The sequence below is a fragment of the Antedon bifida genome, chromosome 5 (genome assembly GCF_963402885.1).
Source record: "Antedon bifida chromosome 5, ecAntBifi1.1, whole genome shotgun sequence".
NCBI classification, from domain to species: domain Eukaryota; kingdom Metazoa; phylum Echinodermata; class Crinoidea; order Comatulida; family Antedonidae; genus Antedon; species Antedon bifida.
Window position 1 is genome coordinate 21,572,761 of NC_136230.1, and position 26,689 is coordinate 21,599,449.

The window sequence follows — 26,689 nt, forward strand, 5'->3', positions numbered from 1 at the left end:
GGCCTAGCCCTAGGCTAGGCCTAGCCTAGGCTAGGCCTAGGCCTAGGCCCTAATAATTATTAATATTGGAATTATTATCATTATTTTATAAAAAGCTACAATTAGTGCCATGAGTGGTGACCAGGATTGGAACCTGGATTTTGTAGCTGAAATTACTAATTATAGGAATTATCCAGCTATAATATAATATTATTACACATCATAGGCCTAGCCTAGGCCTACATTTGTAACCCGAGTTTCTAGCAAGAAACTAAAATTTCCAAGAAGTATTAAATAATCAAATCAAGGAAAACGCCTTATAAATTAAAAATGTAGATTTATTCCTTTGACATCAACTTGTCGGAATTTACATAAAACCAATATTATTTGTTCTCAAGATAAAACATTAAAGTGTCCACAAAACTAAAAGTTTATATTAAAATTGAGTCTTCAGTTGAAACAATTCTCTTATTGAACCCCAGAACGAAGATTCAAGTTCAGACAGTGACCTGGAACCGGGACTACATGAAGTACCGGCCACCGAAACAATACCGGCCACCGAACCAATACCGGCCTCCGAGAACTTAGAACAGAACAGAACAGAACAGAACTTAGACTTAGAAATTGTTGAAAACATTGTACGTAGGCACTACTCATTCAATGTCTGTGAAGCTAGTTCCTAGTTCATTATTTAAATATAATTATATAAACAACTTTTAGAACTAAAAAACTAAACATAGTGCGATTTCAGTGAAAAAGATAAGCTACCTAGCTATGTTATAATAGAAGTTATGTATTATTGCAAGAGTATGTACTATAGCTTTCGGTTTTGATGAGTATCATCATTTACAAAAATAATTGTTATTTTTAGTTTGTTAACGAACCAGAACGTAACGAACGAGAACCTGCTCTTACTACTATTGAAACAATTGTCAAAGATACCGTGAATTACTGCAATACCCACAACATTAATGGGAATCCTGTAGAAGTGCTACGTTATTACCAAAAAGCTATTGTTTCAGGAAGACCACTAGAAATAGAAGATGAAGCAGAGGTAATCGAAGGGGAAACAAATTTTATTATGATTAATAGAGAAGATGTGCTTGCAACTGCTTTTTCGGAAATTAGGGATATGGCCGACTACCGCAAAACACTGGAAGTGCAATTCTATGATGAGGTATATTAAATAAATTTTTATTGTAATAAATAAAATCAACCTTTTGAAATACAATGATAATAAAAAAAAACAATTGAATTTGTAAAAACTAATCGAATATATTCAAAGCATTTTAGTTAAAATGAGATGTTAACCGTGTTGCTATACAGTAATTTCATATCTTACACACAGAGAGCAGCCGATTATGGCGGCCCGAGGAAAGAATTTTTTGTGTTGGCTTTAAGAGCAATAAAAGATGGTTATTTTGATAACGGTATGAAAGAACACGTTCCCGAGGAATATTACTACATCGGCATAATAATGGGTAGGTTTTCAATGTCTACTTACAATAAAATCACGCGATTCACGGTGCTATTTGAGGTTCCTTGACGTGTGACGTGGCGTGTAAATGCAACAATTGTTTTCACCAAATTGGTTCCTAATAGCCTTATACCGTATGTTTTATTTTGTTTCTTTTTACTAGTACGGTACTGTTATAATGATTTAATGTATTTAAAAATGGTTATCTTTTAACAGCTATGAGTATCGTCCAGAATGGCAAATTGCCACAATTCATGCACAGTGACCTTATCGACGAACTCGTCAACAGCAGTGCTCCTTCTGAGTGCATAACCAATTTAAGAAAGGGACTCGCAAAGTTGGGGATATATCAGGTATGTCGTACAGTACTGCTACAATATGCATATACAGAGCGCAAAACCAGTTACTGCCAGTTTAAGCTTCTGATCCATATCTTTAAATAAGTAACTAAAACACAATGATATGCATACGTCAGATCCAATCACTATAATGCTTCATCTCTGCTCGAAACAATAATGTAATGCGTTCAATGATCAACTGAAAATTGTAAATTCAATTCACTTGTCTACCATTTTATCTAATTATTTTCTATAGCTTTGTTGTCACATACCAACATTTGTTCATCTTTTTCGACCCAGCCCTGCAGCACTATTATCTGTAAAAAAGATGAAAGAATTGTTGAAGCCATCTTTTAAAGGCAGCGATGGCTCAAACACTAAGATATTTGAAAGTTCTGTATATGCCCAATTTCTGGACTACGTCAGAGAGGTTGCTAGTAAGTTATAAGTTATAGAAAAACACAGACTGTCTGTTCGTATATTTTCCTTTGTCTGCCCTACTGTAGCATAATGCAATCCATTATTTGTTTAAACCCTTATTTTAACCGGTGGCCATGCCCTAAAGTTCTGAAGCTTATTTTGGCTTCCACACACTTACCCTTTTTTATTTATGTGTATTTCTGAAGTCACTTTTCGTTTAGTACAATTTAACTTTAAGTTTATTATGTGTGGAAAACAATAAACAAACAATAAAGGAATATTGCATTGAGCACACTTGTAGTGGATGTGTCCGCTATACAAGTGAAGTATTTGTTGTTGCCGTCGCAAACCATATAATAACAGTGTCTAAAATGGCAAAAAAGAGCAATAACCGTAACATACCAAAATAAATTCGCTTTACTCCGACATTTTTCAAATTTTCTTAAACCTCATTACTTTTAATTCATATCAGAACATGCAGTGTTAAAACTATTCAAAGCATTTAAGCCAAGTCACTTACTGATGCGATGGCTAAAAGGGTTTTGTTATGACTTGATTTGTTTTGACTTTTACCTCTCTTTTTCATAGGTGGTAGAAGAGGTCACCTGACGCTTGGTCATCTGTTGCAGTTTGTGACCGGAACGGATGAAGAACCAGTGTTGGGTTTTGTTCTCCATCCACAAATAGTATTTACAGAAACAGCAGGTTCTTTTCTCCCGTCTGCCAACACGTGTATTAACAGTATGCAACTTCCACGGCCAGGTTTAACATGCAGTCTGCCGCCAAAAGACACACTGTTCAATATGTATGATTTGGCATTTTCTCAACAGTTTTTTGGTAATGTGTAGACCTAAGTGGGTCAGAACAAAGCAAGTGACATACTTTAAATAAAGTTTTCTACTGTAGATATGGGTTGGTTCAATCACAGAGCAAAATCCATAATGCTTCAATTTAGGACATGGAGAGTGGATAGAGGAGGTGACCGTTGAGAAAGAGTGGTGGTAATTTGTATTTACATAACGGAAAGATATATGACAGAAGAAGATGAGCGATGGTTGAAAGGGTTGTTATGAGCTAATACGTTTTCATATTATTTCCGTTTTAAACATTAGGCATACCAGTTCTTAAACCCCCTGTACAGGGTAGATCTAAATAAATGAAATATAATATTTGATTCTAAACATTTTAGTGTCGGCAGTTCTTGAAACATTAAGTACAACATTATTTTCAACAAACATATTTAGTTTACACATCAGTAGAAAAAATGTTAAAGCAAATCATATGTTGACTACGGTATTGATTTTAGGACATATAATAACCTTTTCAATTTAATGGCAATAAACGTTTTTCTTTAACAATTAAAGAAACTTGTTGTTAATTAACAATTAAGGCAGTCATTAAATACACCAATCAGTAAAATTGTGCAACATGCTCTCTCTCTCTATCCCCAATCTACACAGCTATTTTTAGGCCTATATAATTAACTAATAAAAACATTAACATTCATTTGAGAATAAGTTGTTTTTCAAAACAATCGATATTCACACAGCCTGATTTCCAATACTAAAGTGTAAATGCCAACCAAATTATTAATATATGCATTATGATAATTTTCTATTTTAAACATTCACAATAGTCATTATTACTCATCAAAATTCAGAAACAATATCTAAGCCTCGTAAATAAGGAGTTGCATCCCAAATATCAACTGCATTATTTAGCGCATTGTCTATTTCATCCTTAAATAAAGAGAGTTGTTCATCATTCATTGGACAGGCAGTGTCAGGGACAACTATACCATCATTTTCTTCTGGAAGGGGTGAGTTTGGATCTATACCATACTGCTGAACACTTTCCTACAATAAGCCAAAATAATGAAAGAAGATTAGGTAGATCATACAAGACACGGTAAAATTAAAATGTGTACGGTAACAGCTAACTATACAAGTAGTTTCTCACGTATAATGTGTGTGTCGGGGAGACTATTTTTAAAACAGTTTTTGTTACAGGTTTATAATAACGTAGTTGTTACGACAAACAAATTATACGAACATCCGTTCGCCTTACATTCTAAATCCAAGAATACCGTATAAAATGAAGGTTTTATTTATTACTTTAATTTATACAACTCCACGTTACCTCTGGTATGGCTTCAAAGTACTCAGACGCTATGATGCTTGCATCGGATGCAATATTTTGTATACCCATTATGAACAATTGATTTGGGGTTTTGTTGTGCTCGGTCCGCAGTTTGTGGTTGTTCCACATCAGTTGGAAATCCATCAACATACTATTAATAATGGGTACATAAATGAAATGTAAAATAAAAATATGCGCCTCGTTATCTGGGTCCAAACAACCCATGGTTTCCAAACTGCTAAAGAATGTGCGCCAGGAACATATAACAGCCTCAAATACATCTCTCCACAATCTTTCAATCCTGCTGTTATGAACACTTTTTCCAGTAATAAAACTACCTCTGCCTGGTCCTCTAGAAGGGTGGTTCAACATTAAGCGAGCCACATCAACATTTTCGATCCCCTTGTCCGCTCTCACCCTCGACGGCAATCCCCATTTTCTGACAGCTTCCTGGAAACAAGTTAGAACCGTGCATGCCCTGTTATTTGTACTGAGTTTTAGGTACACTATCGCTCTACTATAACCATCAATACCTCCATGAATCACACACCTCCATCTGTAGAATCAAACATACGACAATTATAAAGGAAACTGAAAATACTTTTATGTTATTGTATCATAAAATGTAAATTTCTTACATTTACATTATCATTTTTCATATCTGCGTCGGGTTGCCTACGAATCTGTTTTGATCATAACATATCGTAAACGTGTAGACCTACTTTATTAGTTTATGATTCCCGTCTATGTGCCACAGAGCCAACGGAGATGGCACTGAATAAACTCGTCTGCGTATGCAACGCAGAGACCGCAAATGACGCCCAACGGGATCAACCCTTTTGACAGAATCTCGCAATGCTTCTCTTCGTACTCGTATGCCGTCTTTCATCAAATGAGCCTCAATTGACTTAAGTCCTAGTGTTAAGATGAAATGATGAATAAAGAAAAACAAATAAGCAAACTATGCAAATAGCTACCGCTACAAACAGTGGTACTACTCTCTATCATTTAGAAAGAATCCCATCCCATCAATAAATGATGCGATCATCGTATCTAACCCAACCTTTCAAAAAATAATCCTTATTTTGTATGCTTATCATGTCGAAGGAGTACTTCTTCTATTCTAAAGTCCGTCGCGTAACAAAACAAGCCATTCTGTATATTTTAAATACCTACCTGATCTTGGAAAATTCATGGTTATCATGCCAATACGCGCGTCTAGAAACTCGGAAGAAATATCTGTGTAGTTTCTTGTTGTCATGTTGTATTCTTGTAGCCTCCTTTCTATCGTTCTTTTACTTACAGAAAACATTTTACTCATGTCCTGAACAGTAAAGTTGTTGTCTACGAAGTAAATGAAAATAACTGACTATGGAGAGAAGACTGAACGGAAAGTAAAATATTAGGTTTACAAAAACACCAAATTTTGTTCATTATTAATACTAAATTGTTATATGGGAATTGGATAATATATTGGCTAGAAAATTCTAAGAAATAATTCAAAGTACTGTACTGTAAGGTAATATTTTCGAGAGAAAAAAGACTCTACATGCTTATTATTGCAAGAGCCTCATAATAATTTTTAAAAAAATAATACAGTAGGCCTACCTATCATGCAACCTACCTACCTTTTGTCATGCAATATATTAATATTTAAATTACAAAATTTGTTTCACATAAAAGTAAAGGTCGTTAGGCCTACTTTAAATTTGTATTAAACACACTATGTTCGTGCTACTATCTTACAAAGATGATAAACAACCATGATCAGCCGAGCGTAAAAAACAAAAAATAATTGTTTTTAAGGCTCGGCTGGTTACGACTGTTTGCCACTCTCTTCAAGAAGAAGATGGCTTCCGTAACACGAATTTAATTTAATGAATGAATTACTTACTTCGATGGTAGCCACTTTACCAAAGACAAGAAATAATTAAAGTAGATAATGATACATAGGCCTAGGCCCAAAACCTAGGAGGCCTAAAAATAATACGCACCCACAAAGAACTGCAGCTGACTACGCCCGATCACAAATCTTGCCCGTCCTGGTCTGCCAGTGTGAATCATGGCAGAGTCCGTAGTGGGATGTTCGTCTCCTACCTGGCCTGGGCCAATGACTTCTTCTATCGCTCTTTTACTCGCTACAAGATTATCGATTACCTCTAACCGGATATTTTCATGCCCGATTATCGTTTCGATAATAACCTCCAGTCGCATTGGGAGTGGCATTAATAGATTTCTATCAATGTTACCATTCACATACTGTTCAAGTGTTTGACAGATTTCTTGCAAAGCAATAGCAATAGGAACATACGCCATGTTAAAGACTTTTGGGAATATGAGAGGGGACTATACATTTTATTCTAGCTGGAATATTTTTAATGAGTACAATTTCAGGGCATAACATGTCCATTGTTCCTAAAATGTTCTCATCTTACGGTTGTGGTTGTGGTTGATTTAATATTACACACTACGGAAAAAAAACCCCTTTTTTGAGAGAGTGTAATTTCCGGACATGTAGAGGTACCATATTTAAAAATGTGTACTGTTCACATTCAGTACCGAACACCTCCCCCCCCCCCCCCCACCCCAATATAAAATCGGCGCCAACAGTTACAATTAAACAATAAAACAAAAACTACCGTTTTAAAACTTGTCGAGTGGAATAAATACACTTTACATGCGTAAATGCGAATGATGTACAAAACTGATGTATGGAAAGTATGAAAATTAAAAAATAGTATATCAACTGATATATACGTAAGCGGAGCCAAAAGCTAACGTTTGAAAAGTTGTCGAATGAAATGTTATCACATTAAATCACGAACAAGCGAACGGTGTGTAATACTGGCCAATCGAAAGTAGGTGATTGAAATGCAACCACTTTAACTCAAGAAAATACGTTCGGTGCGAAAAATCGCCGTTTGGAAAGTCGATGCTTCAAATATCATGGTTTGAAATCACGAACAAGCGAACGGTGTGTAATACTGGCCAATCAAAAGTAAGTGATTGAAATGCAACCACTTTAACTCAAGAAAATACGTTCGGTGCGAAAAATCGCTGTTTGGAAAGTCGATGCTTCAAATATCATGGTTTGAACTCACGAACGGGCGTATCGTGTGCAAAACAGTTGTTTCAACTGTTGAACAGACGAACGGTGTATAAAACAGGCAATGTATTAGAATTAGAATTCGATGAACTATAATTAAGATGCTTTGTTTGAAATGTTCATGAACTACATGAAATGTTGATAAATGAGTTGACTAATATATACTTGTATTAACGTTAGATTAATTCAATTATTGCTGCCTGGGCTCAACATTCTTTAGATGGTTTGTGTTATGGGTAGTTTGTTCGGCGTATTGTCGTTTGGGCTAGTGATAGATGGTCACACATTATATTGGATGGTGTAGATACTAGGTGAATGGTTTAAGTTTTCATTGAACTGCATGAGATAATATTGGATGGTTTGAATTTTGTACGAATTAATTATTGGTGGATGGTATGTATTATGTATTTTTGGCGGGTTTGGCTTTCCATAGAAGCCCCGTTCAAGTTCAATGCGTACGTACGTCTAGGGGAAGCCCCGTTCAAGTTCAATGCGTACGTACATCTAGGGGAAGCCCCGTTCAAGTTCAATGCGTACGTACATCTAGGGGAAGCCCCGAAATAAGCGCAAAATTCAATGCTTATTATAGTTCAATATTTATTTACATCAATTTATTGAGGAAATTAAAAATATCAGTTTCAGATTTCATTTCACACAAAATATATCACAATACATACATAATTATATTTATTATTATAAATGGTGGTTTTAAACTCACCGTAATACAAGTTTTTTTTGCTGATATAAGGGGGCCGTGTGCGCCATCCCCCCCCCCCCCCCCCTTGGATCCGCCTATGTCATACCGCTTAGCAAAACAATAATGCCAGTGTCCTCTAAAGAGTAAATGAACACGGCGCTGAAACAATGTGTTTTAATCAAAAGTGAGAGTACTTTACTATTACGTTTTTTCCCCACATTTTTTTCCTTATGGTGGGATCATTTTTTTCTCTCCAGATTTATAGGGGGCGTGCGGAGGGTGCCCCCCCCCTCCCCACTCTGGATCTGCAGGGGAGGACGCAGGGGTGGTGTTGCCTCAGTTGCCCGGTAATTTTATACTAAATGTTTTTTCTGTCACTAAATTAAATTTATATACCATTTCATCATAATAATAACGTTATAGAAGTCCAGGGTTAAAAGAGCCATTGTAAATTGACAGGCAGCGTAAACAGCAGTCACCAATACCGCGCCGGTTTAGCGTGTTTTTTTTGTAGATAGTTTCTTAACATGCTCAGAATTAATTTCTGACTGTTTGGATTGCTTGTGTGCGTCATGAGAAGGTACGAAAAGCCACTACACACTTTGTGTTTGTGGAAATCCCCGTCATTATGGGTCGTTGATTGTCCATATATTGCATTTTGCCGGGGTTCTCCATCATTTAAGTATTTCCGTAGTACCCTATTTATCATTTCCTAATTGCGTCCGTATTGGGCCGAATTTCCGTAGTAACGGACGTTCCGAACTTTGAAATAATTCAGTGTTGCTTCTTTCTGAAAATTTCGATAACATTTTCTTTTCTCTGGAGTGTGGTTTCAACACTGTGTTGTACAGTTTATGATAAATGAAAATGCTTATTTAGCATTTATTTCAAAATAATACAAATTAACGTTTTGCTCAATATAGGCTTTTAGGAGCAGCTTCCTATGTTTTGTTTTTAAATTATTAATTGATAATGATAATTAATTTGTATTAATTGATTATAATTGCTAGAATTTATTACTTTACCGACCGGAAGTACCTTCGTCGGGGACTTCCTCTTACGTTCGCAAAATGTTATTCAAATTGAATGTTAGTCGCCTGTGTTTTACCGGCGGAAAAACGGCGGGATACGATGGTATTGTTCTACTCTGTAGCCCGATATTTCCGGCGAACTAGAGTTGCCATTCATCGTGAATTGTACGTGCGAGAGTACCATTTCCGGCCATATGGGGTGGCATTTAACAAAATTCGCTTCGCTCTCTTGGGCAACCCCTTTAAAGCTCAGGTACAAGCATGAATTTTAAATATAATATCTGGTTAATTGTACATAAATCAAATATTTGTAACAGAAATCAAGACGAAAAAACATGAATTTCCCTTAATATGGTCAAATACAAAATTTGGCAAAATTCTGCCATAAAAACCAGAATGACTTTTTTCAGTAGTTAGGTAGTTTAACCTAATGTAATAACAGTCTGGTGACTCCCTAGAAGGTGAAAAAAGATGGTGGATATACGGTGGATAATTTTTGCTATAGCATGAAAATAAAAATCTGAAGTTGAATAAAAATACCAGAAATGTAAAATTCAAGTTAAATTACCTATATTTAGTTATCTGATAACATTTTTTACCACACCGTTTATTTTTCATTGCTTTTTAAAATGCGTCTCTATTTACAAAATTTGTGTACAAAAGAATAGATATTTTACTGTGTAATTTGAACTATCCCCCCACTGATAAGAATATGCTTATTTTCAACAAGCTTGTGTAACACAAATAAAATCCCAAAAATTATGAAACATAGGGGAAACTATAGATCGATAATAATTGGAATGTATGATCAATAGAATTTTTTTGCCCGCACCTGGCCTTTAAAATAGTCCTGCGATCCGCCCCTGAGTATGATCAAGAAAGCCAGCTTTACTAATACTTGTTGTTCCGTTTCTGTTTTAAAAATACAGGGCATGATATTCGGGGTATTGTAGCACCTGTTTGGCCTTTCCTTGCCTTTTATATTTCGTTTTGTCTTTTTCTTTGTATTGTAGGCCTGTATGGCAGAAATTGAATAAATAAAATAAAATAAATTACGCCATATTTCAGACAATAATTTAAATAGGGCAAAAATAATTAAAAGAAATAGGACGTATGAAGCGTGTTAGAACTTAGCAGAAATACACTAGCTTTATAAATGATTACAATACTTTAGACACTTACCTATATTTAAGACACACACATTCACAGATTCATACGGACAGTGTTTCTCTATTCATTGTCGTTTATTAAAAGTTTCACATTTTTAGGCAGAAAATATATATATAATAATAATCACTATTTAAAGTAGGTAGGCATTATTGATTAAAACTAGGATAGGTTCAGGCCTAAACTAGGCCCGGGACTAGGCCTATACTTACTTTTATTAAAGAAAGCGGGACCGAGTGCGATTTTTATTTTCAATATCGGAAGAAGATTCACCGAGAAAAACGGCGGTTTTCTTTCTGGTGCAATGCTGCCATATTTATTTAATATATGTATTCCACTGTTTATTTAGCAGGTAGCATGTTAGGAAATTTTGGTAGACCTTCCGTAAGCCTTTTTTTTGAAACAGTGCTTTGTTTATTTTTTTTTGCAATAGGCCTACTGAAAATGGAATTAGCTGGAATTTCGAATACTGTATCCTGGCAACCATAGAACGCTTCGACCGTTCTTTCACCGCGCGTAGAACAAAAAGATGCATTTCGAACATGTGAACGCACACGCGCTCAAAATTATCTATATAAGCGGCGCATCGACCAGCTAAAAATCGACAACAACCTGAGATTTTTCTCTTCCCGTTGTTTTTATTATTAATGTGCTGCTGTGTGTATAGTCCACACATAACGTGTTGCTAAGCAAAATTCGAATCCGAAAATTCTAAGATTCTGTCAAACACAAGCATGGTCAACAAATCGATTGAGCTTCAACAAGAAGGAATCATGATGGACCATTCACAAGAAGAAGAAGTGTAAGCGGCCAACTAAGCCTACTATCTAGGCCTAGGCCTAGGCTAGGCCTAGTGCAGTGGCCTAGCTAGCCCCTATCCTATAGCTTTTCTAATGTTAGGACTTTAAACAAAACAAAAACTTTAAAGAGTTTGTTTTACCAATTTTATTAGGGCCTAATAACTAGACCTAGGCCTAGGCCCAGTTAGTAGTAGGCCCTAGCTAGGCCTACCCTAGCGAGGCGCGCCTAACTAGCTAGGCCTACTAGGCATAGGCCTAGCCTAGTAGTAGTAAGCCTAGAGTATATGCCTACCCAACAAATAGGATAGCCCCCTTATTAGCCTAGGCCTTGTAGTAGCTAGGCTAGGCCTAGACCTATTTTTAGTTAGGGCTAGGCCTAGTCAAGTAGTAGGAGCTAGCTAGGCTAGGACCTAAAAGTAAGCCTTGGGCTAAGTAGGCCATGCCTACTACTTAGACTAAGCCTAGGCCTAGTAGGGCCTAGCCTAGCCTAGCTAGCGTATAGTATTAGTAGTAGGCCTACCTAAAATATAGATAGGCTAGCCTAGATAGACTACTACTATACAATCCTAAGCCTAGCCTACTAATAACTAGAGCTTGGCCTAGGGGAGTCTAATCTAGCTAGACTAGGCCTACTTTTCTTAGTTAGGAGGTCTAGTAACTAGGCCTAAGTCAGACCTAGGAGGTTAGCTACTATTACTAGGCTAGCATAACCATAGAATAGGCCTACTTATTTTTAGTATTACTATTAGGCCTAGCTAGTACACAAAGTCTACAAATAGCCTAACTAGCCTAGCTAGTAATACTAATAGACCCTTGCATATAGACCTTAAACTAACCTAAACATTTAGTTAGGTATGATTTACAGTTAAAGATATGGCCGTAATAGACTAGCTATTGGGCCTCTCTGTAGTCTAGAAGTACTACTACTACTAGATGGTATGAAGTAGACAGCTTACGTAAAGTTCTAAGTACCACACACAGACTAGCTCTAGTAGTAGTAATACTGTAGGTTACTTATAGTTGTGTACGCCTCATAACATACTGTAGTCCAAGGCCTACCAAGCTAGCTGGGGGAGCATATTCTTAATCTTATTGTACAAATCTTATTAAATTATTATTGAATAAATCTATTGTGAATTTTGTTTTCCAATTAAGTAGATCTCAACAAGATGCGCCCCAGCAAGCAAGAAGAAAGTCAGTATTTAGAAGGATTTGGACAGCAGTGCTTCATCTTTTGTGTATCAGAAGTGACGAATCATCGGATATCAACTTAAGTTCGCCATCGTCGTCATTATCATCATCACCATCTCTATCAGTGGGCACAGTGTCAGCATCACTTTCATGGGTACAAGTATCAGTACGACAGCCATCATCAAAGTCTCAAAATCACATTCGTCTCTGTGGCCAATGTCATCAACATCGTCAACTTCAAAATTCGCGCTTTCTCCTGGCCAGATACTTACAACACCAGGTATATCACACGGAGAGGTGATTCTCCTAAGCAAACGTGTTTATAGCTCGTCGTCGTCATCATCTTCATCGTCTACCTCTCTGATTCAGCGCATTTTTAGACAACCAACATCAGGTGAGATACTAGAAAGGAAACGTCTTCGTAGTTTACCATCATCGTTGTCATCGCAATGGCCACTTTCACCTGCCAGTAGCTTCAATGGTTCGTCCCGTTCTTCGAAAAGTAACAAGACCACTTCACCACCCAAATCCGTCTTTAACGATAGAGATGCTACAACAAAACTTGCTGAAATTCTGCCGCCTGCTCGGTTATTAGTTAGTTCAAGTGTTTCACACCTTTGTAATCCTGTACGCCTTGGACAGGGAAGTTTTGGTCGCGTTGACCTGATGTCATCCAATCTTTTTCCAGGCCACTATCATCTCGTCGCAGTCAAGACGGCTTTTTTGAACAGTTACAACAATCCTGATGAAGCATGGGGCAAGATGGTGGTAGAAGCGCGTGTCATGAAGTTTTTAGACGATCTTCCTTCGGTTCCTCGCGTCCTTGGCGTCTTCCGCCAAGGTGACGTATGCTGTATGGTACAGGAGTTTATCGGAAATACCTTCACCCTTTCCAGTACCACATTCCTGGATGTATTGCGAACCGGACAGCCGTCCTTGAGCGCGCTTGAATATATCTCTATGACATCAGAGGTTGTCATTGCGCTCAACGACATGCACAAACGCGGGATTCTTCACAACGACGTAGCTGCGAAAAACATCCTGATCCACCACGATGGAACCAGTTACAGAGCGAAGCTTACAGACTTCGGAATGGCATGCAGAGTACAATATCCAAGAGGAAATAGACAGTTAACCTTTTCATCGTTGGACGAACTAATTCAATACAACAAGAATCATCCAGGGGTAGCACCAGAAAAATACCTTGACGGTGCTTGCGATTCTGTTTACGGTGACGTGTATTCCATCGGTCATGGTATACGTATTGTAGGAGTGACAGTTAGAAGCAGCGAGATGGTTGAACTTGGAAAATCTTGTACAGCTTTCGACGAAGACGATCGACCATCTCTAGATTGGGTAATCAACATCTTGGACATCCTTAAAGAAAATGAGAAGAGCAATCCGACATGCCGGGGTATCAACAAGCCTTAGTTTTTTAAATATAGTTTTTAATTATCAACATAGCTCAGATATAATTATAATGTAGGAATAAATTAACATTAATTATTTATAACGTTTCAATAATGATTAAAATAAAACAATAATAATCAAGTAGTTTTAGTACGGTAATAATGAAAAAGATTTATAATAAATAGTATTAAAATGACAATCAATCACAAGAACATAAAATCCTTTTTATCCATTTATTTCTTCCGCCAATGTATGTGTGTTCATTCTTAATTCATTTTAAATAAAAGTACAAAACATTATTTAAAAAACGAACATTTTAAGTTGCTATTAGTAAGTATTAAAAAAGTAAGTATACGCAATTTGTTAATTTTAAAATTTTCTTTGTAATGTATTTCAATATAAGACTTATAGTTTCTATTTTGAACATAATATATATTATATATAAAGTTAAAAAAAAAACCTTAATTTTTTTTAACAAGGTTAGATGTCCTATAAGTTTTAATTATAATTCTTTGTTACAATTTTTATGTTTCAATATATATATTGTAATGAAAAACATACAAAAAGCTCTCGCGTTTATAAAAAAAAATTAATTATATTTTTTCTCTACTTTTAGGTTACCAAGATCAGTCTTGCTAAAAACTACATGACGTTTATTCACGACAATCATCCTTTATCCCATCTATAGGTAAATTATTACTCTATTGTATTTAAGATTGTAATACATCGATCTATATATTTTATTATATTTATATTATTAAACGTTTTTTCCTACTAAAATAAATCCTCAAATCCTCAAGAGATATATCATTCCGCTAATTAAATATTATTTCTTTGAATAATTTTGTGGAAAATCTGTGTATCTTCTATAAGCTTACCTACTGTAGGTAAATATATATCTAACTAACAAAGTGTTTTCTTTATTTTTTTCGTTGATACTTGTCGAGTAAACTACAACAATACCTCGATACCAGGCTAATGTTGTCAACATAATATAAGGTAAGAGCAGTGATAATTGTTATCTAAAACTCTATCCACCAAATATTAAAAACTTCAAATTGATTTGTTTATAACTGTCTAATACAGTAATTATTTGTGTGGTTGACTTTATAAATACACGTAGCTAAAATCAATAAATAATAAAGTGTTTATTTTTTAATTTTGTTTTTCATTGATACTTGTCGAGGGAACTACATCAACAATCAACACCAAGCTGATGTTATCAACATTTTAGGTAAGAAGAGTCACAATTGTTAACTACAACTCTATAAGTGTGTAATTGTATTTATTGTTTGTTTTGTTTTTTTATAAATACTTTCTGATGGCGACACGACATAATCAAGTCAATATGAACATTTTAGGAATGAACATTTAATCACGTTATACTACTCTAGTCTAGCCAAGGCAATCGCAACTGTTAGAGCCTTGATCGAGCTTATTACAAGTTATACCAAAATTGGTATTGTTTAATTTTATTTTAAATAAATTTTTTTAAACTTTGATAATTTTTTCATTTTATATATTCGAGTTTGAATTAACTTAGTTGAATTAGCCTATAAGCCTATATACAAATACAATTGTTTAAATAACTTTGTAATTCTATTTTTTCCTTTTTTTTTCGGGAAGTACCACAACTCATCACCAAGAAGTTAATATCAAGATTATGTCTCTAACATTTTAGGTAAAAAACACCGACAGTTGATGTTTGAAAATTCCATTTTAGCTTTTAAAGTTAAATTAAACGTTTAACAAATATACAAATGCTTGTTTTGTTTACACGTTGAAATTCTTTTTTCTTTTCATGAATACCCAAACAAACTCATCACCAAGAATTTAATATGGTGTTTTAATATTTCAGGTACAACAAGCAGTCACAGTTAAGTTCAAGTCTAGCTTGTAAAATTTTAACCATACAAATATGTGTTTTGTTTATACTTTATAACTATTTTTTCTTTCCATGTGCTGGAACCACCCCAGAAGTTAATACCAAGTGACCACAGTTGTTTCTTTAACGTTGAGTCTACCTTGCTTACAGATGGCATTTATTTTATCTTTCTTGTCTCATGAATACGTATCTCACAACTCATCAAGTTATTGTATATTGTTCTTATTTTGTACATGACAAACTTTTTTATTTTTTTTTTTAAATGACAATTAGGCCTAGCCGAAGCAAAATCTATTCTGGATGCAGAACATATACAATCAAGCATAATCAAGAGCACAACTAGTTATCTATAACATTTGAATGTGTTCATTTAGGTGGTCTACAGATATAACAGAATGAAAGATAATTCATTTAGCTAGTATGCCTAAAATGATTGAATCTCCTAGACATTTTGATCTTTCAACTCTCATCCCTTTTAAACAACTTAAAATTAGATCGTGCGGGGTGAACCCTCTCTCGACATGCGGCCTGAGTAACGAATGGTATAAATGCTATTCATGAATGCAATAATAACACTATTATTACTACTAAGATCTGCCGTTTATAGTAATAATAATGTTTGTTCGGCAGTTATTGCACGTCAACCTGGCGGAAGTAATAGCCATGCTTGTTTTAAAATGCTCTTACTCTATTATTTATTATATTGCTGCTATTACAAATAAATCAATTTTATAAACAAATATTATAATTCTTTAAAAAAATAAAATGAAACGCACGCTTATAATTTGTAAATCACTTGCATTAAAATATATATTTAACACCTACTATCGTGTGTTTTATTATCCATTTGCAGAACTTGTAAGTTGTCTGTAGTGTCAGTAGAGCGATTTCCAGATCATGAACACTAGAATCTTCCACAACAATTGTTTGTCGGAAACAAAATGATTTTTCATTCGTGCAACACTCGAACAATTCCGAAATTCCTTCTCGGAAATTCGGCAACCTTCGCCAATAGATAACCGGATTTAGCGCAGAGTTTAGCAATCAATGCGACGTAATGTAGAAAACCAAACTTGGCACTATGTCCTCTTCCTCAAAGCCATAGTACATTGTGAACATAATACGAAGAGATTCATTTGCCCACTGCAACCACCAAATAGCGTAAACCACTATTAAATGTATAGTTACCTTCTCGGTTCAATTAGCGGCCATTCGTTTATCATGCGAATGTATTTTTATAAATACTGAATTTGAAACGTAAAGTATTAAAATCCCAATCATTATTACAACAACAGGGGTAGAACAAAAATAATTAATTTTTATACCTCCCAGATTACAGTATATACAATGAAATGGGATCAACATTTTAATTTTATTTAGTGGCAGAAAAAACATTTAGTATGAAATTTAGGGCACACCCCTGGGTCCGCCACTGCTTACTGTAGAACCGATATGCATTTCCTTACAACGTAAAATGTTAGGTGGTTCTTCATCTGCGCCCTGAGCTAGCCAGTATGACTGTTTTGCCGATGTTGATCAACATTCCAAAATCCGAGCAGGTCTTTGAAAAGGAGCTGCAAGAGGCCTGTAATTCAGATTCGGAGTTGGCAACAATGGCAGCATCATCCGCATATTGGTGAAACTAATGAGAGTAAAATATCGTGACAGTCTAAATGTTTTAAGATAGAGAAGAGTTCAGACCTACCAACGTCAAAGGCAACGACAGGTCAACAAAGACAACATACGCTACAGAGGGCGTTGCTGTTCCACACATTTCTCTTGAAGTTGTTGCAGAGCAAATACCATGTCAACTGTGGAACGGGATGGACGGAAACCACATTGGCTTTCTGGTAGAACTCTACCTGCAATAATTTCTGAAGCCTAGGCACGTGCAAGGATCTTACCAGCTATGTTAAGCAAGGAGATGCCCCTATAACTATTGCAATCGTGACGGCTGCCCTTGTTTTTGTAGAGTTTAATGATGTTGGAGTCCTTTAGGTCTTGCGGAATACACCTTGAATGCCAACATGTTTTAAATACTTCAAGAAGCTCAGTTGTCAGGATATCTCCACCTATTTTAAACATCTCTGGTGGAATACCGTCAGGTCCAGATGTGTTCTTCAATCCATGAATGGCTAGTTCTACCTCCTCTTTGGTGAAATTTCTGTCAAGGTCATGCATGGTTGTTAGGTGCTGAATTTCCTGAAATGCAGTAGGGTTTATGTCTGTGTCTGTAGCGTAAATATAGCTAATGTTTCAGCATTTTAAATGAACCAATCTGGTTGTTATCTATCCAAACTGTTACGTCACGTTTGTTATGTCACGTTTATACGTTCCGTTGGAACAGGTTGATATGAGGTCCAGAGGTGTGTCTGTCCCAGGCAAGCATTCACTCACGTTCCAATGGCTAGGCTCTCAACGTCAAAATGATTATTATGACAGATATTAATATTTCTCAGCGACTGGTAACTCAGTCGGGGGTCATCTCAAGAATTGACTGTCGTTACTCGGCAATGGTCGCGTGCAAGGAAGGTTCGGGCGGGTCGACATCCTGGTATTTCCTCCTTTAGTTTAGTTTTAGGATGCTGGAATGTTCGGCATTTGAGCATCCTGTCTCATAGAAACGCTAGTTTCCATAGAAAGTCTGCTGTCTTGAAATTAATGTTTCGAAACATGGCTTACGGGAAACGGCTATATTCGGGAGGCAAACTACACCTTCTACTGGTGTGGTTATTCTGATACTATGAGACCTAAGCATGGAGTTGGTTTTGCTGTTCATAACAAGCTACTTTCTTGCATTCAGCAACCCATTGCAATATCACCCCGTCTCATGATGCGTACGTGTCTGAAAAATGGTTACATCACAATAATATCTGCTTATATTCCAACATTAATAGACAATGCTGAATACAAAGATGTTTTCTCAAACTCTTAGTGAAACCATTCTCAAAACTCCATCTGGTGACAACTTAGCACGCATTGGCGATTTCAACGCTAGAATTGGCTCTGATTAATGTAATTGGTGTAATGTAATTGGACATCATGGGGTTGGTAGAATGAGAACGGGCAACGTCTTCTTGAATTATGTGCTGACCTCATTCTTTGTGTTGCCGACACCTACTTTGAAGGTCCTTTTTGTACCAAAACAACCTGGATGCATCCTCGTTCTCTCCGCTGGCATCAACTCAACCATTATTATTGTGAGACGTCGTCAGCTATGTGAGGTAATCCATAGCCGTAGCTTAAAGTCTGCTGACTGCAACTCTGACCATGCTCTTGTGAGATGCAAACTTAAGATTTCACCAAAGAGATATCACACTGCCAAACCGCATGTTCCTACAAATTGATGTTACTTCTACAAAAATTACAACTAAACATTGACAAGTTTTAAAACCTTCTTAATGGTCACTTTGTAACAACTAGGCCTAGTTGTAGTTCAACATCTGCTTGGTCCTTGCTTCGTTTAGCACACACAGTGCTCTTTGGACAGTCGCAGTAACAAATTTGTCTGATAACCGCCAGCCGTTGTCTAAATGAGATCATCCGCCTGCCGATTTGCTGTAAAAACCAGAGAATAACAAAGTAGCTTTCTGCCTAAGTTACAGCTATCAATCCCTGCTGCCGAGCTGACATGTACTAATAACCCATATGATGGGCCTATTTACCTATAGATGATAGCTTTTGACACAACATGACAATGTACAAAAATTTAATTTACTATCAATAAAGATACCTATAAATCTGTAAATAAACCAGCTCAAGATCATGACCATTCAAATTATAATTTTAATTATAATTTGAATTATAAAAATTTGGATTTAAAAATAGGACAGGTCTTCTTCAAGTGTAATAGATAAATATTTGCATTTATTGGCTTTAAGTTTTCGCCCCACTTCTCCGACTATTCCACAAAACTATCCAGGTCCTCTTGAAGTAAAAACGCAATTTAAAAAAAACAATTTCAGATCGTCAGCAAATAAAAGAGACTCGGAATAGTTAAATTTTAAAGGAAGATCGTTATGAATAAATGAAATAAAAAAGAGGGCCTATGATCGAACCCTCGGAACGCTCGATAACACAGGCAGCCAATCACATGTCTCTCCCCCAATCACAACGATTTCCAAAGAGTTTTTCTTTCCAAAGAATTATACTTACCAAAATAGAAAAGGCCAGTTGTAAACCTGATCGTCTATTGCAAGTCGTTTTGGTTATTTAGTTTACACAGCAACCAAACAATTTTTAAATAAGAACATTGGTAGGCTATGCTATTTATGAAGTAATGAAAGAGTAATGTATAACACAGTGCTTCGAGGAATTCAACTGTAAACTGTAGCATTATTTACAACTAATTTATTTCAAGACATATTATTTGTGCTTACTTTGATATTGTTTTCTTGCTTCTCGCAACAACAATGAATTTTCTTCTTGTGTTTCCTCCCCCAATACAATGCCAATTATTATGTATAATGGATGCATATTTGTCACTAAATTTCACAAATGTATCGTGTTGTAATTGGCAGTAATGAATGTACATACCTGTACTGCATTACTGATAATTATACATGGTTGTGTGGTTATGGTAATGAGTGGCAACAGATAGATATTAATAACAAACTAAACTTCTCATATTAATAATTTTATTAGTTACAAAACAAAGGTAAAAAACAAGCTAAAATATACATTTTATCATAGTGCAAAAATTAAAAGTCAAAGGGTGAAAAATATAAAATAAAAATATGTAGGCCTATAGATCATAATACTGTATAATAAAATAAATATAAAATTGTACACAATTTTATTAGGTATTACATTTAACATACATACAAAATTGAATTTAAAACAGATTCCACTACGATTGATCATGTGGCCCGGTATAACTGGATGACTATCGTCAATCATAATATAGACTGGAATATCGTTCCAACCGCTCTTTATTATTATACTAAAAAGCGAACTGTTATTATCAATACAAAATAGAAAACAAAATAGCCATCCATAAAGTAATACAATTCACTATACATTACAACTATAATGGCAATTCATAACTTAAACTAGCGCATATTTATAATAAGAAACATTACAGGAGGAGGAACAAAACTGTACTTAACTGTACTGTACAATGTTCTATTAAACCATTAGTCAATATCGATTGTTACATTCAGTCAACTTTGATTTTGAGTCTACTTCTACTTGAACCCTCCTTGATCATTCGATTAATTACGTCAATTGGAATATTGCAATTACGCACGTCAATGCATTCCAGGTTAGGAAACACAGTCAACAAAGAAACCAGTAAATCGCCATCAATGTTACTCAGATTATTATCATTGAAATAGAGGTCAGTTACAGATAACAGAACTCCTCTATATAAACACCCTTTGATCATTTGATTCATCATTTCACCCGATAGATTGCAATTACGCATAAAAAGCTTAGGCCTACGGCTATTAAATAAACAACCCAGTAAAGCACCATCAATGTTACTGAGGTTATTATCACTTATATTGAGTGAACGTGTTACTCTATTTGAACACTCTCTGAGCATGTGATTCATTATTTCACCTGATAAATTACAAGCACTTATATCAAGGTCACTCAGCTGACACTTAAATAAGAAAGAACACAGTAAAGTAACATCAATGTTGCTGAGATTGTTACCACTCATATGTAGAGTATGTAGATTTCTCAAAGAGAAATGGGTTCGTCTTGAACATTCTTTGATCATTTGATTCATTATGTCACCCGATAGATTGCAATTATCCATGTAAAGGTACTTTATTTCAGGAAATATAATGAATAAAGAACCCAGTAATGTACCATCAATGTCACTGAGGTCATTGCCATTGATTAAAAGCGAAAACCATTCATGATTTCTAACATGTGAACAGTCTCTGATCATGTGATTCATGACTTCACCAGTTAGATTACAATTATTCATTGAAAGCATGCTAAGCATGGGAGTCATAGCCAATAAAGAACCCAGTAAAGTTCCATCAAGGTTTTCGAAATTATTACCATTGATTCTTAGCAAATCTAGTGTTAATTGAACTTCTCTACTTGAACACTCTCTGACCATTTCATTCATTATGTCACCTGATAGATTACATTTACTCATTTCAAGGTGTTTCAATTTAGGTGACATAATCAATAAAGAACCCAGTAAAGTTCCATCAATACTGCTGAGATTATTATTTTGGATATCAAGTGTTTCTAAAGCTAATTGAACTCCTCTAATTGAACACTCTTTGATCATGTGATTTATTACCTCTCCTGATAGATTATCAATTTTAAGGGCGAGACATTTATCATCAATGCCTAAAATGTGGGCAATAATTCTTCCTTTGCAATCTTTTGCAACACTACTACAAAAGGTATCTAAAAAAGGGAAACTATCGTCACCATAGATGTCACCTAGTTGTTCATATACCATGCAATCAAGTTGCCTAATTAGACGTATGAAATGCCCATCACATTGTACATCTGGATTAATGTGATGAATAAAAAGCCGTATCGAGGTAGATATGAAATCCAAATGCTCACTTATTTCTAGATTCTTGCTGATCATGTGATTATTTAGTTTATCTATCACAGACATTTTATGTTGTCCTTTAACAAAGTTTAAGCAACTAAGCAGAGATCGATATCTTGACAAATGATTTGTAAGCCAATGCATTAAAAATAAATCCGCTTTATCACAAAGGAAACCAACTGCAAACTCTCTTGCTCTCTGTAAATACTCACATTCTCTTATCACCTCCCATTCATTACCATCTAATGGTGCAAGTAATTGTCTTACATCATCTTTGCATTCATCATTCATATCTTTACTTTCACATAATTTACACAAGTAAAACCCTACCAACGATTCTACAATTAACTTGTGAGGAGGCATGAAAATGTTTTCAAAGTTAGATTTTGATATTGGCACTTCTTCATAAACAAATCCAAGTTTTAGGGCCATATCAACTACATCTTTGTTCATTTGTTCATTTAAATCCTTTTTGCTTATTGAAAGCTGGTTTATCTTTAAGCTATAATACATACACTTTCCTAACAAAATCATAGCATTTACATATTCAATTGGAGTGTCTTCAAAACAAGAAATCTTTGGGAATTTTTCATATTTGTTAAATTGATTTAAAATACTACGAAATATTTCTTTGAAAAGGTCAGAATTATCTTCAGGAAGAGCTTGTTTTTCTTCCCATAGCATACACATTGAAAGAAGTAACATTGGATTTTTGCACATGGAATATGCTTCTGGATGTCTTAATCCAGCATGTGAAGTGCCAATATCTAATTCTTTCTTAAGAGATTCACCCAATTCCGGTATTCCAAAATACAAAAAATGTTTGTCAATATACTTTCCTATGCTCTTGCTGTTAAATCCCTTAACTCTTACATGTATGTTACACACATTTACGAACTCATCTATATTTTCTGATCGTGAAGTAAGTATTACAGTACTTTTCTCCAAGTTGTTCTTTCTGAAAAGACTAACTAAGCATTTATTATTAAATCTTAATTCATCTAATCCGTCAACTAATAACACAATTTTATCAGCATGCTTGTTTATGAATTTTTTAATCAATTTTGAATCTTCTGGAAGATCTGTGACTAAATTAAATTCTTTCATATCCAGTTGCTTTTCAATTAGACTGAAGATGTCATCATCTTCTTCACAATCTCTGACACTTAAAAGAAATACAATTTTACCTTCAAATACTTCAATTGATTGGCTAGTCGCCCAGTTGTATGATAAACACCTTAATATAGTAGTTTTACCAATACCTCCCTCACCGTCTACAAGAGCCCTACACCCAGGTGTGGAATTAATAGCATCCACCATTCCTTCTAATGTTGTTGGTGTGCTTTCTTTCTTTTCAGTTTCTTCGAGTAGTTCCATATCGGTAAACATCTGTGAAATGTCAACTTTGTGTTTAGCATTCATTATTGCTGGAGTAAATACACTAGCCTGGCTGCACAATTTCTTTTGTCTTTTAAGCAGATATTCTTCTATTATTTCTAAAACAAAATACAACGAAATATGATTAGTCGGAAAGCATGATTTTTAAAGCTGTTCTTTTAAATAAAAACACCATTTTATGTAGAAAACTATTAAATGGGTATCTATTATTAAATTAACATACATCTTTCATATCCAGTTGCTTTATTGAGACTAAAGATGTCATTATTTTATTTGAAATCTGACACTTCAATAGATGGGGATAAAAGGGTTTGCTTGCTCAAACTTTCTCCACAGCTTTTATCGGACATTGACTGGAATATCTGCATTATTTGGAAGCCTCTCCTATATAACAAAAAGAGTGCTACCATCGAATCTTATGTTCACCCAATGTTTTACTGGAATCATCTCTTTAAGAATGTGGGATGATAGGCCTCCCTGCACCACTTTTTGTCAATCATTCTCAAGATTAAAAATTAGTCTGCATACTACAGTAGGTCTAATAATCACACCTAATGTTGTTTACAGATACATTCAAGGAAGTACTTAACCTACAGTATGTTGTTATTTTATTGCTTTTGTCTTAAAATGTAATATTTTAATGATGTATACATAACTGTCAAGTAACTCACCCGTTTCAGATTTACCCTCTTTTTTCAGTACTTGGTCTTCATTACCACTAGTTAGATTTTGAGAGGGACTGAGCTGGCTTCGATCCTTTTTTTTCAGAAATGAAAAAAGTCCTAGGAATTTTTTTTTGGGAGGATCTACACTCCCTCTGTTTGGATCCCTCTTCTCAAATATCCTGGATTTAACATGGACTTCCTCCATTACTAATGTGTAGTAAACAAAAATTATCCGAATTTAACATTGATGTAACAAAATCATTATCATTAATATTTTCTGTTCCAATGAAAGGCTTTTGATTTGAACATGTATTTTGAAAATGAGTTATCTATTGTAAACAAAGTCAGTGAGGTACAACCAAAAAACGTTATCTAATTGATTCAATTGAATTAATAAGCCTTTAACCATAAATCTCCTGTAATTTTAAACATACCTTTAGTCAAGGATTTCACTGCTGACTCAAGTCCAAGCCTTCTTAGATTGTTGATAAATTCTTCCATTTTTTCTTCACAAATTATTTGTCTGTGTTCCAAATCCTGAATCATACTCCAACAATCCTTATAATTCTTAGAAGGCGTATTGAACAGCGCATCAATTTTTCCAATGTCTTCGTGTGTCAATGCATTTCCAAAGTCTACAATTTGTAGTCGATAGAGAGTGAACTTGGTAATTTCAACTTCTTTAGCTTTGGTGAAACATTGTGGGAGTAGATTGATGACACCAAACTGCTGTGTTACATTTATTGTTTGGTAGAGTAACTCAAGATTATCGGAACTTCATTTTCCAGAATTTCTCAATTCATTTAGTAAGTCTAATGTTCCACGGGCTTTGTCAATGTTTGCAACTGAAATCAAATCTCGGTACAAAACTTTCAGCTGCCTGAAGAGGTTACGTTCATCATACCAAGTTGAAACTGTCACTAAGTCCAGATTGAAGTGATTGATACCTGGAAAATTAAGGAAATAGAAAAATAAAGAGAAATATTTGCTTACTCAATACAAAAAAAAAACAACATTTAAAAATATTACTTTACCTGTTGCCATGTTTACAATTCACCTCTCTTCATTTCTAAGAAAAAAGAAGAAATAAAATTATTATAAAGTCAAATCTCAATTCAAACAAGCATTTTAATAGTCAGTCATACATCACAACAAAAATCTTAAAATTATTTAAATGTGGTAAAGATCGGTCTTGTAGTTTTGACTTATGGCCTAAAATTAGTAAAATAATAAAATGTGGTTCAGATTGCCTTCAAAAGAGTATTCCACAACCACATATCTATCTGTTGTATAAATTTGGTAAAGATCTGTTTTTTAGTTATCCGCAATATTTCTGTAACTTATTCATCTCATCATCTTAAACGCTAATCGTCGTTTGACATTGCGCAGCTCACTTGTGTTTGCCACTCAGTACGTTTTTAGGCAAGCATGTGTATAGGTCCGCATGTGAAAATTTTTTATTTTCTCCAGCCACCATATACCTATTATTCCTATAATACCTATTTTCTTTGAAAGACATCGATTTTCGCACTGTAGTGATACTGTCATTGTCCACAGTTCACAATTATACAAAAAGATGCTTGTTATGTATACGTTGAAGACTCTCATTTTCAGGTTTATTGTTATTTTTTTTCTATTCTGGAGTATGTGATTTATCTTGCTGAAAGCTGCTAATGCGAGAGGTTTTCTATTATTAACATCCTCTCTGGTTCCCAACTTACTTCCAAGGAATTTGCAATTTCGCCAGTCTTCATTTCCTTTTCTTTTTATTTTAAAATCTTTTTTTGACGGGTTAACTTGTAGATACCGTGGATCGTCTGCATATTGAATGTTTAATGTGAATTCGGGTGTATAATTGTTTTTGCTGTTGCTCTTGTTCATATTTTTGTAGGATATGTGCTAGATAGGTAGTGAAAAGAAAGGGACTAAGACAGTCTCCCTGTGGTACTCCTATGTTTGATTTAATTGGGTCGCCTATTTCCTTTCCAATCCTTACTTTAAGATCTACTTGTTATAAGGATTTTGATAACATTTAGTTCTTCTGGTTCAATTTTGTCAAAAATTCCCATGCACATGCACTTTTTTACACGTATGGTGCGCACACAATGTAAAAAACATGTTTTCTCACTTGATTCATATTTTTCTAGACTTCTAGTCATTACAAAAAAAATTAAGACTATTTCCACTTTAATTTTGGGATCATCTTAATTTAAAAATCAATGGCGACAATGTTTCATAAAATTAAGTATTAAAAATAACATGAAATTGTAGAATTAATTAGGCATAACAATGCCGAAACAGCCATAAAAATGGGTTAAATATTAAATGTTTTTCTGTGAATTTCCAAATCCAGCATTTTTAGTCATTTTCAATGTTTCTACTAAGCTGATTGAAACTACGATGTGATATGATTGATATGTAATTTAGACTAAAAGAAATACCAATACAATTAGTGTA

At 34.8% G+C, this 26,689-nt stretch overlaps 3 protein-coding genes across 4 annotated transcripts; 1 reads left to right on the forward strand and 2 right to left on the reverse strand.

The window, feature by feature from the left end:
* Window positions 1–1,021: 1,021 nt before the first annotated feature.
* LOC144842230 (uncharacterized) lies at window positions 1,022–3,566 on the forward strand. The gene is made up of 5 exons (XM_078698639.1): window positions 1,022–1,156; window positions 1,328–1,460; window positions 1,673–1,809; window positions 2,051–2,231; window positions 2,803–3,566. The coding sequence occupies exons 1-5, from the start codon at window positions 1,061–1,063 to the stop codon at window positions 3,060–3,062; spliced, it is 807 nt and encodes a 268-aa protein (XP_078554765.1). The 5' UTR covers window positions 1,022–1,060; the 3' UTR covers window positions 3,063–3,566.
* On the reverse strand, window positions 2,927–6,923 carry LOC144842229 (uncharacterized). Of its 2 annotated transcripts, XM_078698638.1 has the most exons (6): window positions 6,348–6,923; window positions 5,530–5,697; window positions 5,076–5,268; window positions 4,354–4,909; window positions 3,861–4,070; window positions 2,927–3,064 (listed from the first exon to the last, which is right to left on the reverse strand). In XM_078698638.1, the coding sequence occupies exons 1-5, from the start codon at window positions 6,667–6,669 to the stop codon at window positions 3,864–3,866; spliced, it is 1,446 nt and encodes a 481-aa protein (XP_078554764.1). In that variant the 5' UTR covers window positions 6,670–6,923; the 3' UTR covers window positions 2,927–3,064; window positions 3,861–3,863. The 2 variants fall into 2 exon arrangements, with proteins under 2 accessions (XP_078554764.1, XP_078554763.1); XM_078698637.1 differs by lacking the exon at window positions 2,927–3,064 and having other exon boundaries at window positions 3,472–4,070.
* A 13,416-nt stretch (window positions 6,924–20,339) lies between these two features.
* LOC144842817 (uncharacterized) lies at window positions 20,340–26,196 on the reverse strand. The gene is made up of 4 exons (XM_078699362.1): window positions 25,267–26,196; window positions 24,667–25,179; window positions 24,239–24,439; window positions 20,340–23,665 (listed from the first exon to the last, which is right to left on the reverse strand). The coding sequence occupies exons 2-4, from the start codon at window positions 24,776–24,778 to the stop codon at window positions 20,799–20,801; spliced, it is 3,180 nt and encodes a 1,059-aa protein (XP_078555488.1). The 5' UTR covers window positions 24,779–25,179; window positions 25,267–26,196; the 3' UTR covers window positions 20,340–20,798.
* Window positions 26,197–26,689: the final 493 nt, after the last annotated feature.